This window comes from Polypterus senegalus, chromosome 2 (genome assembly GCF_016835505.1).
Source record: "Polypterus senegalus isolate Bchr_013 chromosome 2, ASM1683550v1, whole genome shotgun sequence".
Lineage (NCBI taxonomy): Eukaryota > Metazoa > Chordata > Cladistia > Polypteriformes > Polypteridae > Polypterus > Polypterus senegalus.
This window is the reverse complement of record NC_053155.1, coordinates 147,725,780-147,739,932: the sequence shown is the minus strand read 5'-3', so window position 1 is coordinate 147,739,932 and position 14,153 is coordinate 147,725,780. Positions and strand designations below refer to the sequence as shown.

General features: G+C 36.7%; 1 protein-coding gene across 1 annotated transcript in view; it reads left to right on the top strand.

Moving 5' to 3' along the window:
• The window catches only part of itgbl1 (integrin, beta-like 1), a 772,739-nt gene that overhangs the window by 16,917 nt on the left and 741,669 nt on the right, over nucleotides 1–14,153 (top strand). The window contains exon 2 of the mRNA XM_039744786.1: nucleotides 1,789–1,991. Within this exon, the coding sequence (XP_039600720.1) occupies nucleotides 1,789–1,991 (203 nt within the window). The remainder of the gene's footprint in view (nucleotides 1–1,788; nucleotides 1,992–14,153) is intronic.

Below are 14,153 nucleotides of genomic sequence, written 5' to 3'. Positions count from 1 at the left end.
ATCATCATGAGAAAGAAATCAGGTACAAACTCTCAGTATTTTAATTATTCAGAGAGCTGTAATATTACGAATGTAATGGATTCTGTGTCCTTTCTGAGAAAGAGAAAGCGCGGAACCACATAGTGATTCACACACATAGAGCACATAGAAGATCAAATACAAAACAAAGCATTTAATGTGCTACTTTAGTTATGATGGGATTTGAGAAACTAGTAAATTAAATGATTTTAAGATGAAGTTTATGATTTTCTACTTTAATGACAAAATAAACTACGTGATTAAAATGGAAACTTCGAGATTAAAGTTGACATTTCGTGCTTTTTTCCCATTGTGTGCCTATTTTTTTTTCCTCTTTACCCTAATAAGCTTTCATATGACACTCAGGTGGTGGGCTACGACTCTCCTTTTCACTGCGACTTTGATATGTGACAACTTTTTTATTTCGGGCACTGTGCGACTTTGTGAACTTGAGCTTTCGAGTTTCTCCGACACTCTGTCACTCGATCAACCTCCTTTTATTAATTATACCACTGTTTAAACCAACAAATGGAAAGTTTTTCTTTGCCTCCACTTGGTATTTGTTGATATTCTTATATTTTTCCCCATGCTTTTCCCATTCTATTTTCACAGAAGGCTGAGCTTAAGGGCTGTTTATATTGATTTGCATATTCAAAGAGGCGTAATTCTGGGAGGAGTTGGGGCGGGACAGCAGGTGTGTGCACGAATGTTACTTTTCACGCATATCTGGATTTATGTAGCAGAAGAACATGGAAGTTTGCGTACGCACAGATTCCTGCATCTGGATTTTTCTGTGTGTACGCACATTCCTGCTTTTGTGCCTACACAATGTTAAAGTGTGATTTCTACACACGGCATTATACATGAGGCCCCAGGAGATGAAAATAGGATTATTTAGAATATGGAAGCTAGCAATGATGCTGTCAGGGGACAGGCAAAAGATCAGAATACCAGGAAGAAGTGAAAATCATTTTTGTCATTAAAAAGTTAGTTAAAATCAAAGTTTGAAAACAAAGCTAGGAATTAAAAACAAAAAGTCTTTTTTTTATGAAATTGATGCATAAAAATGCTCCCAACAACATCACAACAACAATAATCACTCTGGCACATGGTTATCTTAAATATTTAGGTGATAAAAGATCCTCTGTTGTGGCAAACATGATGTCTTTTAAAATTAAATTGCAAAGAAACAAAGAAAAATAAAGAGAAACCAAAATCAACAACCAAACCACACTCCTTCCTTTCTTTTTCAGATTCTCTTTCAACACACTGGTACTCATGTACCAGTAGAACAACTGTGCCACCATTAGAGCAATTTTCTGCTTGGTTGCTACTATTGACTTAAGTATTTGCATTTTGAAAAATAGTTTGAAGATGCTTTATTTTAAAAAAAAAACAAAAAAAAACCAGTGGTTTAAACTATGCTAAATGGCATTTATAGAAAAAAAAACATTAGGAAAGTGCTTGCTAACTCTTGTAAGCTTTATGGTATTATATATGTTAGAGTAAAAAAAGAAGTAAAAATTACATTCAGTGCTTGTACACCTTTACATTTATATTAGACTTGGAAAAGGACATTGAAAAGGAAGCATGGAAACATGTTGCCATGTATTTAAAGTAAACTGTAAATGTACTTTCTAACAAATCTCAGTATTATTAATAGCCTATTATACTCAAAGATACATTTTGATGTGAACAACAGCAGCATATTTTATCACAAACAGCAAAAACCATAAAATAACAAATTTATTTTCTCATTCCCACCTCAAGGTCTTCCTCTGGTATTTGTAAACTATCAGCAGAGGCATCTAACAGGCGTTGTAGAACTCCTGAAGGCTTGATTTGTAGCGGCAGAGGAAAATGTGATTGTGGAGTTTGCATATGTCAAGTTACTGAACCTGGGAAATATTATGGCCCACGTTGTGAGTGCCACGACTGGGTCTGCACAACGTATGATGGCAAAACCTGTGGTGGTAAGTAAATATTTATCTGCATTTTTTTTTTACTGTGGTGCTTGGACTGTTGAAGCTTGAATCTTGAGTAAGTTATCATGATAGTTTGTGAGCTACGTTATATAATTTAAGCAGTGTATCTTTGATATTGTAGTCCAGGAGAAATGTTAAAGGCCATCCACAGGAAGATAGTGACCAAAGCTACTATTGTCACATTTATCTGTGAATGAATTTAGAGTGGAGTGGTGGCACACTGAACAACTAAAAATAATACACTATATACTAGTAAGAAGTAAACTTTGTTGCCTGCATATGACAGTGCTGGCTTTTATAACACAACAGTGAGATGAAGGTAAATCTTATTGATATTAAATACGCAGCTGTCAGGTTATAACACTTTATTTTCATTTTTGAGAGGCAGTTTATGTTTTGGCAAGGTTTTTTGTTTTATTTCACAGTTGGCTTTTTTGATCTTGACGTAAATTACATGACAACATGTACTTGCATATTAGAAAATTTTGCAAATTCAAGGATAGATAGTAGTATCAATAACTTAATTTTCATAATCAAGTTTCATATGCATATGGAACAATACTTTTAAACAGTTATTCTTCATACCAGCTTAAGAACCTGAGAAAATTAATTAGGAAAGCAGCCATTGATTATTAAGGTAAAATAACTTCATCTTTAAAATGTCTATTAATTTTGAAAAAATGTTGCCTATTGGACTTTGAAGCATGTGAAACTACTGGTTGCACTTTTTACAGTTCTATAACCACTTTATAACTGATGCCATTATTATTTATAAATTACTATGCTTTCATATTCCCTTTTTCTCAAAGTTTTTTTTCCAGATATTGGCTTTAAAACAGAAGAGTTGAAATTTGATAATCAAACATACGTTGCAAAAAGCAAAAGATAAAAAATGAGTCCAACCAAAAATACAATAAATCCAGTAAATCATGGAAAGAATTAAGATTAATTTATTTTAAACAACAACAAAAAAAAACACCATTGTCAAATGCAAAGAGATACATTAGTTATTAATGAAAAACTCATTACTTAAGCTTCTACATTTTGATTAAAACAACAGGGGCCTCATGTATAAATGGTGCGTACGCGCAGAAATGTTGCATAAGAATGTTTCCATGTTCAAATCGCGATGTATAAAACCTAAACTTGGCGTAAAGCCATGCACATTGATACTGACGTGGCTTTATAAATACACTGAAATTAATCGCATATTGTTCATTAGTGTAATGCATCTGATTATAATTAACCTGTAACAATATAATGGTCCACAGAATAGCCATAGTATTCTAAATACCATAGCTGCGTTAGCGTTGTTACTCTCACTGCACCTTCTTTTTCTTCTTCGTCTTCTTCTTCTTTCAGCTGCTCCTGTTAGGACTTGCCACAGCAGATCATTTTTTTCCATATTACTCTTACTGCATCACTCGGGGTATTTATATCACTGTATCTGAGTGTGAATCACAGCAGCAGCGGATCGGAAAGAGAATTATTGGTATACAGCATCAAGCATACGCTGTCTCAGCCACGGGAAAACGTTTCAAAGCCTTTCCTGTACGGACTTCGCGGTTCAGAAACAGTTTCATCCCAAGAACTATAAACGCACTCAATCAATTGCTCCTTGTAGAACTATATGTACTTATAAGTAGAATTACCTCACTGTAAACTTGCTCTATAGTTATAATATTGCACAACATCAGCCACTTTATAAAGCATGTATTTGCATATGATGACGATATCATTTTTAAGATGAAATGCAGCAAAATATGTTTATTATATTATACAGATAAAACTTTTACTTCATTTAAATAATCTATATTCTTCACTGGGACTTGCGTGAAGGATAGAATAAATAAACATGTACTACGAAGATATTTCAGTGTTCCTTAAACGTTTTGAAGAATTGGCACTCTAAGCTTATAGATGGCTTAATGTCTATTACAGAGCTGATTGTGTGGCGATCAGTTACTTAGAGAAAGAAAAGCAAGGACTGAATTTCGACAAAAGTTAGCTTGTGTCATGAGCACGAGGCGGCTATGCAGTGTCCGCAACGGACGTGGCCATCCACCTTGCATAAGATACCATATTGACATTGGTGGGCGAAGGGGCCACCGATTCTTTCTCTGCCCAGGGCCGCCATGAGCCTAAAGCCACCCATGAGTACTGCTGCAATAAATAATTTCATCGAAGGTCTCACACAATCACTGCACCATGAAACCCATGTTTAATAACGTGCTTTAACTCCTATCATCATGAAAATGATATCACGTATACATCTCAGTATTTTAGTTATTCAGAGAGCTGAAATATTACGAATGTAATGGATTCTGTGTCCTGTCAGAGGAAGAGAGCTGGTTTAAGAAGCACGTAGTGATTCACACACATAGAGCACATAGAAGATCACATACAAAACAATGCATTTAACGTGCTACTTTAATTACAATGTGATTTAAGAAACTGGTTAATTAAACGATTTTAAGATTAAGTTTATGATGTTCTACTTTAATGACAAAATAAACTACATGATTAGTTACATATTCAAAGAGGCGTAATTCTGGGAGGAATTGGGGCGGGACTTGCTCGCACGTGCACGAGTGTTACTTTTCATGCTGACCGGGATATATGTAGCGGAAGAACGCGGAAGTTGGAGTACGCACAGATTCCTGCATCTGGATTTTTCTGTGCGTAAGCACATTTTGGCTTTTGTGCTTACGTAATGTTATAGTGCGAATTCTACGCATGGCGTTATGCATGAGGCCCCAGGAGTTTAACAGAAAGGTTTGCAGGAACACAGCAGATTTACTTTAGAATAGCATTAATGAATTTTTGGAAAATTCTAAATAATTTCTGCACAGTTTCATGCAAACAGAATGATCTAGGTGAGCAAGATCAGTTGACACACTAACGCCATAGTACAGGAAATCATGGTGACTTTGGTAGATAGTCTACACTGTCGTAAGAGAATTTCCAATCTATAAGCAGGTATCTTTAGCCAAAAAGGTTGTAATATAGGACAATATCAAAACATACAAGCCAACAAGGTCTTAGCCAAACGGCAAAGTTCACAACTGGGGTCTTGTCCATGATAGATATTAGATAATTTAAATATAGAGGGATCTGTCTAACATGCAGTGACAGACATGTCATTTTGTCAGAATTTTGCAATTTCATCAATAGTAAAGCAAGAGGAAACAAAACAGATTTTTTTCGGTGCTGGTTACTATATCTAACACCAAAGTGCTTTGAACATTATTTGTTTTCTTGTTACATGAGTTCTTGTGATCTAAAATGACATCACAGTGAGCATAAAATAAATATGTGTCACACATCAGCCAAAAAAACACAAATCAAATAAAATTTTATTTGTCACATACAAATTTTATATACAATATAATATGTGGTGAAATGCTTAGTTGCTCAACTCCAATGTCTGTGCCTTTAAAAAGAATATACAGTAAAGGGACAATAACAATAATACATTACTTTGAAAATATCAAAAATCATTAATACAATTCTAAATATGTAATAAATAATAACTTGACTTTGAAAATATCAAAAACAATTAACAGAATTATACACTCACCTAAAGGATTATTAGGAACACCTGTCTGTTCAATTTCTCATTAATGCAATTATCTAATCAACCAATCACATGGCAGTTGCTTCAATGCATTTAGGGGTGTGGTCCTGGTCAAGACAATCTCCTGAGCTCCAAACTGAATGTCAGAATGGGAAAGAAAGGTGATTTAAGCAATTTTGAGCGTGGCATGGTTGTTGGTGCCAGACGGGCCGGTCTGAGTATTTCACAATCAGCTCAGTTACTGGGATTTTCACGCACAACCATTTCTAGGGTTTACAAAGAATGGTGTGAAAATGGAAAAACATCCAGAATGCGGCAGTCCTGTGGGCAAAAATGCCTTGTTGATGCTAGAGGTCAGAGGAGAATGGGCCAACTGATTCAAGCTGATAGAAGAGCAACTTTGACTGAAATAACCACTAGTTACAACCGAGGTATGCAGCAAAGCATTTGTGAAGCCACAACACGCACAGCCTTGAGGCGGATGGGCTACAACAGCAGAAGACCCCACCGGGTACCACTCATCTCCACTACAAATAGGAAAAAGAGGCTACAATTTGCACAAGCTCACCAAAATTGGACAGTTGAAGACTGGAAAAATGTTGCCTGGTCTGATGAGTCTCAATTTCTGTTGAGACATTCAAATGGTAGAGTCAGAATTTGGCGTAAACAGAATGAGAACATGGATCCATCATGCCTTGTTACCATTGTGCAGGCTGGTGGTGGTGGTGTAATGGTGTGGGGGATGTTTTCTTGGCACACTTTAGGCCCCTTAGTGCCAATTGGGCATCATTTAAATGCCATGGGCTACCTGAGCATTGTTTCTGACCATGTCCATCCCTTCATGACCACCATGTACACATCCTCTGATGGCTACATCCAGCAGGATAATGCACCATGTCACAAAGCTCGAATCATTTCAAATTGGTTTCTTGAACATGACAATGAGTTCACTGTACTAAAATGGCCCCCACAGTCATCAGATCTCAACCCAATAGAGCATCTTTGGGATGTGGTGGAACAGGAGCTTCGTGCCCTGGATGTGCATCCCACAAATCTCCATCAACTGCAAGATGCTATCCTATCAATATGGGCCATCATTTCTAAAGAATGCTTTCAGCACCTTGTTGAATCAATGCCACGTAGAATTAAGGCAGTTCTGAAGGCGAAAGGGGGTCAAACACCGTATTAGTATGGTGCTCCTAATAATCCTTTAGGTGAGTGTACATATGTAATAAATAATAACTAAATATATAACTTAATGTAAGGGAGTTAACAATAGGGCATCATGCATTTCTAGACACTTTCCTTGATCAAGATGTGCATGGACTTTGGGAAAAATTCCTTTGTGCTCCATAAATGATCTTATGCTATTAAACTTTAACCAAAACAGTCTAAAACAAGGAATTCAATTTTGGCTATAAAGTGTTGACCTCTGCTTATTTTCTTGACAACCTGATTCTCTTTGTCATTTGTTTCTGTGTGTCCAATTTATGACCAGTGCTTTCTTTCCCCATGGAAATGTTTCTTGAAATCAAACCAGCGACTAGTTTGTAGTGGTAAGCTAGGTAGCTTGTAGACTTAAAGTACATCACAGCTACAGAGCAATTGCTTTATGAACTATTTTAGAGATGCACAGTTGTAGTATGTATAATATTTTATGTTCAATCTTCTATTTTATGTTTAATCTTCTTCTTCTTTTGGCTGCTCTCATTAGGGGTTGTCACAGTGGATCATCCTCTTCCATATCTTTCCATACTCTGCATCTTGTTCTGTTAATTTATGTTTAAGTAATACTATGTACAAAGTGGGTGTAAACATTGTGTACTAGCAATTTCTATTATTTCATTAATAGTTATATATTTGGTGAAATGCAATGCTATACACAGATAAATAATAACTCTGCCTATAATTATTGAGAGATACTTGTTAATGTTGTAATTAGGTAATATGTTCAGAGAAAAAAGTATTTTTTTTCATTACATACTTGTTATAATATAAATCACTTCAAAACAGAAGGATGCTGGTTGTGAAGACCACTCAGCCCAATTAGTATAAATTCCTTCTATAACATCTTATTCCAGCGTCTGTGTTCATGCATTCCCTTCATTCTCTATAGACTACGTTTGCAGCTGCCTCTAGGTAATTCAGAAGCAAGGGGTTGTCTGTTAGCATCAGCCTACGGCAAAGAGGATATTACTAAGTAAATCATTTTAAGGCTTTTTCAGGGTTGTCCAGTTTACTAAATTCTTATTTAGAAAATTCATGAATACCCAGGAAGGGCCACTGAAGTCTACAGTACTTCTCACCTGTAAAATGAAGCATTAAAGAATGATTCCTGACTATGCAGCTCTCTTGGGGTCTGAACAACTCATTTAGAATTTGTTCAATCTTTCCTGTAAAATGTCAACTGAAGGTGAATCCTTTCAGTTCAGTGTGCATAATTAAATCTGATAAACAAGAGCAGAACATGCAATACTGGAGCTGTTTAAATTTCTCTGTGGGTTTTGCATGGTTATAACAGCTAAATTCTGTGAAATTGTGTTTGTCAGAGGAAAATATTTGCCCCAGTTTCTTCCTCAACATATAAATAAATAAATAAATAAATAAATAAATAAATAAATAAATACTTTTTTTTTTGTCAAAAACACAAAACCACACTACGCAGCCCTGCAAAATCTTTTTTTAAAACACCCAAAGGACTTTAGTGTAAAGCTCCAAAAAGAATCTGTCAGAGAGCTCTATCAGATCATGAGTTTATAATTATTCAGACACAGGTTTTACTACATGTAAAAAATCGCTCTACTACTTGTGCAATACTGTACAATAGACAAGCAGTATCAAAAAAAAAAAAAAAATCATAAATGTCATCTATGGAAATTAAACATTCAGAAATAAAATTTAATACAGTACATTTTTAAAATTAGTTTTAATGTTATTAAAAAATAACCTTTCTATTCTAATTTCAAATGGAAAGTTACAATTGTGTTTCTTCTGCCAGAAGACCTTTGCTGGGTTACATTTGCTACAGTAATGTGTGTCCTGACAGTTACTGTATGCTTACAAATAATAGCTAGATTTAAATTGGTGACATTTATTTTTAATTCTGAATAGTGGATTTTCCTACCTAAACGTTACCTTCATGTATTTACATATATGTTAATATTTCCAATTGTTATTTTGTCTACATCTTGTGAAACTGTTTCTTCAGTTTTATGACAGGTGTTACCTTGTGTATTGTTGTTATTGTGTAAGGGATTTTGTAGTAGTGTCTGGTTTTCTTAACGTAATTTGAACACTTTACTGCACTCATATTGCAGTAGAGGCATCTAGCAAGATTAGAGCTGTTTTTGTTAAACGTAAGCAGTAATATTTCATTATTGCAAAAGTCGTCCATAATGTGAATATGAATTTTGAGACACATTCATATATTCACATTTACAAGATGATTGTGATTTATAAAGGTAAATTGCTTAAAACTGTGTATGCCAGGTTTCACAAATCATAATTTATTTTGGTGTAACACATTTTCTTGTGCGTTTGGTGTATGCATATTTTCATACTCAAATCCATTGGAAGTTTTAAAAATGATACTACTGGTGTGGAATTTTCCATTTGTGGCCTCCTATGGTTCTTTTTTTTTTTTTGATCGAGGGATGGTGCTTTGTGACACTTGGTGCTTCACGAGGGACCCCAACCCCAATTACTAAGTATGTGTCCTAACTTAGTAGCGCTCGATGCTTCACAGGGCCCAGACCCAAATCTCAGAATGAATAAATACATTTGAAATCTGCACATATATTGTTCAAGTCCACTTAGCAGTAAAAAAAAAAAAAATTAGAGGCAACATATGTGGTGTCATGTCAGCACTTAAAAAAATTACATTTTATAATTGGAATATTTCAGATACTGCAATTTTCGGATTACGGATATTTAACTTTGTATCTATAGTCTTTATTTAAACGGCTCAAAAAAATTAAAGGAAAACTTTGAAAACACATCAGATCTCAATGGGAAAAAAATCATGCTGGATATCTATACTGATATTGGCTGGGTAATTTGTTAGGAATGAAAGGATGCCACATCATTTGATGGAAATGAAATTATCAACTTACAGAGGGCTGATTTCAAAGACACCCCAAATATCAAAATGAAAAATGACACGGCAGGCTGGCTCCATTTTGCCAAAAATTCATTGCAGCAACTTCTAATCGTACTCAGAAGTTTGTATGGCCCCCATGTGCTTGTATGTATGCCTGACAACATTAGGGGGGGCATGCTCCTAATGAGACGACAGATGCTGTCATGGGGGATCTCCTCCCAGATCTGGCCCAGGGCATCACTGAGCTCCTGGACAGTCTAAGGTGCAATCTGGCAGCGTCAAGGTACCGTTGTGTAGCCTGTAAAGGGTCTGTGCGTCCCTCCATGGATATGCATCCACAGACCATCACTGACCCACATCAAACCAGTCATGCTGAACGAAGTTACAGGCAGCATAACATACTCCACGGCTTCTTCAGACCCTTTCATGTCTGTCACATGTGCTCAGGGTGAACCTGCTATCATCTGTGAAAAGCACAGGGCACCAGTGGTGGACCTGCCAATTCTGGTATTCTATGGCAAATACCAATCGAGCTCCATGGTGCCGGTCAGTGAGCACAGGGCCCACTAGAAGAAAACAGGCCCTCAGGCCACCCTCATGAAGTCTGTTTCTGATTGTTTGGTCAGAGACATTCACACCAGTGGCCTGCTGGAGGTCATTTTGTAGGGCTCTGCTAGTACTCATCTTGTTCCTTCTTGCCCAAAGGAGCAGATACTGGTCCTGCTGATGGGTTAAGGACTTTCTACGGCCCTGCCCAGCTCTCCTAGAGTAACTACCTGTCTCCTGGAATCTCCTCCATGCCCTTGAGACTGTGCTGGGAGACACAGCAAACCTTCTTGCAATGGTACATATTGATGTGCCATCCTGGAGAAGTTGGACTACCTGTGCAACCTCTGTAGGGTCCACGTATTGCCTCATGCTACCAGTAGTGACACTGACCATAGCCAAATGCAAAACTAATGAAAAAATAGAGAGAAATGAAGAGGAGGGAAAAATATCAGTGGCCTCCACCTGTTAAACCATTCCTGTTTTGGGGGTCGTCTCATTGTTGCCCCTCTAGTGCACCTGTTGTAATTTCATTAACACCAAAGCAGCTGAAACTGATTAACAACCCCATCTGCTACTTAACTGACCAGATCAATATCCTAGAAGTTTCATCGACTAGATGCTATACTCTGATTAAAAAGTGTTCCTTTAATTTTTTGAGCAGTATATATTAACATGTATACCCGTGGAGAAGTGAAACAGGACAGTGAGGAGGACCCTTCCCAGCTCCCTACTCCTGATGTCATGCTTCCCCCCTCCCCTTGGCCTGCAGTCTCTGTCTCAGATTAGCGCGAATATATCGCTCCTGCAAGTGAACTATGATACTTAGTGCAATGAGAGAAGTAGCAAAATCAACTGGAATGTTCAAGCAAATTATAGAAAAAAATCTGATTTAAATCCGTGAAGTAGTTCTCTTGTTCGCTAGCTAAGCAGAGGTAAGGTATTCCCAGAGGCTGTGGTGTGAGTGAGGAGGGCCCCGATCAACCTCCCCTCGGCCTGCTGTGTCTCTTTCACATTTGTGCAAATAAATCTGTACCGCAAGCGAACTATGATACATAGCACAATGAGAGAAGTTGCAAAATCAAACAGATTTTTTTATATATAGGGATATAGTCATGCATATCGATCAGAAGGTGATCTTCATCTTCTAGGTTCCTCCCAGGTATGTAATACATCCACTGGCCAAGAGGGGATGGTGTGCCTAACCATGTCATCTTCCTTTGACTTCACCATACCAAGAGACTGTCCAGCGAAGGCAACTGACTCCGCCCTGCCTGGCCCGTGAACTATAAAAGCCCGACTTCCTAGAAGGAGGGGTCACTTGTTGACCTGAGAGCTGGAGAAACAGAGTTCCTTAGAGCCCTAATAAGAAGCCTTGATAGGTACTTTTCTGTTAATGCAACATTTCCTTCCGTAATTGCGCAATCAAGTGTTGCAACCCAACATCTATCATTGTCTTCATTCTGTTATTACTTCTGACAACCACAATAGCTATGTTTAAATACTTAGCACAAACTGGTTTACTGACTGGCAACTTAATTCTGATTCCCCTGTTCATCGAGGTCATGCATTTGGCAATATATATTATCACATACTGTATATAATGAACTATAACATATTATGAGCTACTTGAACATGTATGGTGATAATAAAGTTAGTATTATTTTTCCATTCATCTATTTTACTATGTATTTTTCCTTGTTAGGGTGGCTGGGAAGTAAAGGCAGTCCCAGAAACCCTTGATGGACCAAGTCTGTTGCCATATTTTGCATCACAGTAGGGATGGTATTTTGTCCTGCATGAATTAAAAACAAAACTAAGGGTAAACAAATTTCTAATATTTAACCAGCCATAAATCTTCAGAACACTTCACAGTTATAATGACCATAGTCTATCCTGGAAGCTCTGAGTGTTAAAGAGATACCAAGGCCTCCTGGCGTCAACCAACTGTCTCATACACAAACACAATTTCTTAATTTTTACAATTTTTTTCAGTACAGCTACAACTATATGGCTGCTGATTTTGCCTTTATACTAACCTACCAATACATAGGTAGCACAAACATGAAGAGAAGCTCAAAAGTATTTGTCAATCTTTTAAGGATTTCTGCTAATATTTTGTGCCATGATAATTACATAATGACATTAGCTTATGCATCAAACTTGGGTTTGCTGCGACACTACAACTTCCTTGTTCACTCAAAGAGGGTAAATAGAATGATGATAAGAAAAATATACAATGTCAAGTAATGTTACAGCTATGTAGGTTATTAAGCATAAACTAATGTCCACAAGCAAAAGTCTGTAGCTACTGATTCAGAAAATACACTTTACCAGTGACTAATTGACTAAAGCTTTTCAGAGCATTTTAGGAAACACAATAATGTATGAAATCCTCATTGCTTAGAGGAAAGACAAATTAAGTAAGAGATATAAAACACCATATTCCTTCTGTTCCTTTTTTTTTCTTACCTCAATTATCTTACTCGAAGTTGGTGTACATAGCACCTCAGGGGGAAAATTACTCTAGTAATACATCAACTCAGATGAGAATAGTTTTGTTTTTCATAGTAAAATATATTTCTAATTCAGCTAAAATGTCAAAAGCTTTATATTTTGTAACTTTCTTGGCAATACTAAACAAATGAGTACTATAAAGTAAATATGTATTCTTCACATTCAAAAGGAAGGTGATAAAACTATTGCAACATGCCTTCTCAGTTATACAATTTCCATTAGGAAAGCAGCTGTTCATGACTTTAACTGTAAATATCCAATCTCTAACGGCTGATAACTTAAATTATACTGTAGTTTAATGGACTTGAAAACCACAACCATGAAATGTAATGGAATGTTAACTTCTGTCATGGTGCTAAAAGTCTTCTGTGATTACAACATAACAAATGACAGCCAGTTAATAGATTATAAATATCAGCAATTCCGTTGGACAAATGAAATATGGTGTAACTAAGCAAAGGAAACTCTCTTTGAGCAAGGATCGGTTACCCAGCAGATCACGTTAATGAGGTGAGTGGGAATTGTACAATTTATTAACAGATTTGTGAGGTAAGAAAAAAAAGGTCAGTCAAGACTGTGATAAAGACTTTATGGATTTATAGGCAATGTGAATGTGTTGGGAAATTGGAACTATAAAGAAAGTGAAATAGAGACCAACCTAAATTCCCACATTTCTCTCACAAGAGATGTACTGAACAATATTTGTCTGACTTTGTTTTCAGAACAAGTCAAACTGGGTAGTTGTAGATCATTGTATGTGAAAAAAATCAAAAAGTCAGTATAATGGAAAATAACTATTAAAGTATTTCCTAACTATGTTAGAGACTGTTTTGTTTGTACACATTATGTTAGACTTACAACAGAAAGTTTACAATGCAAAATGTACATTAAACCAATTTTCAAACATTTCTCTCTATTATAAAAAAAATCTTGGAAGGAGATGAGAAGTGATTTTCTCAGAGAGACACTTTCATGTCCTGCAGGATATTGTCAGACACATTTCTTGTAGAGAGAAAGAAACGATATTCACTCACGGCCAATTATGCGTTGCATTGTCATGATGTAATTCCAAACATGGAATCAAAATTCAATGCGATATTAATGAAAAGGCAAAGTGAAAAAAGATTGAATATATGGACATAGGTGATATGACAGAATTGCGGCACGCGAGATGCAGATCATGCAGCACGGCAGCAGCAGCAAGCCAGCGGCTGATCGAGCAAAGAGGAGGTAAAAAAAACTGTATTTGTTTCCTATTGTATCACCATTTAAGAGGGGGATTGGGAGGAGCAACCATGTCTTCTTGGGGTGCGTTCAGCCCCCCTCTTCACAACACCAGCGGCAGAGACGTGAAGTGACTGGCAAGTAGCGCAGGCCGGGTTTGGTGAGTGAAGTGAGCAGGGGGCTCCTA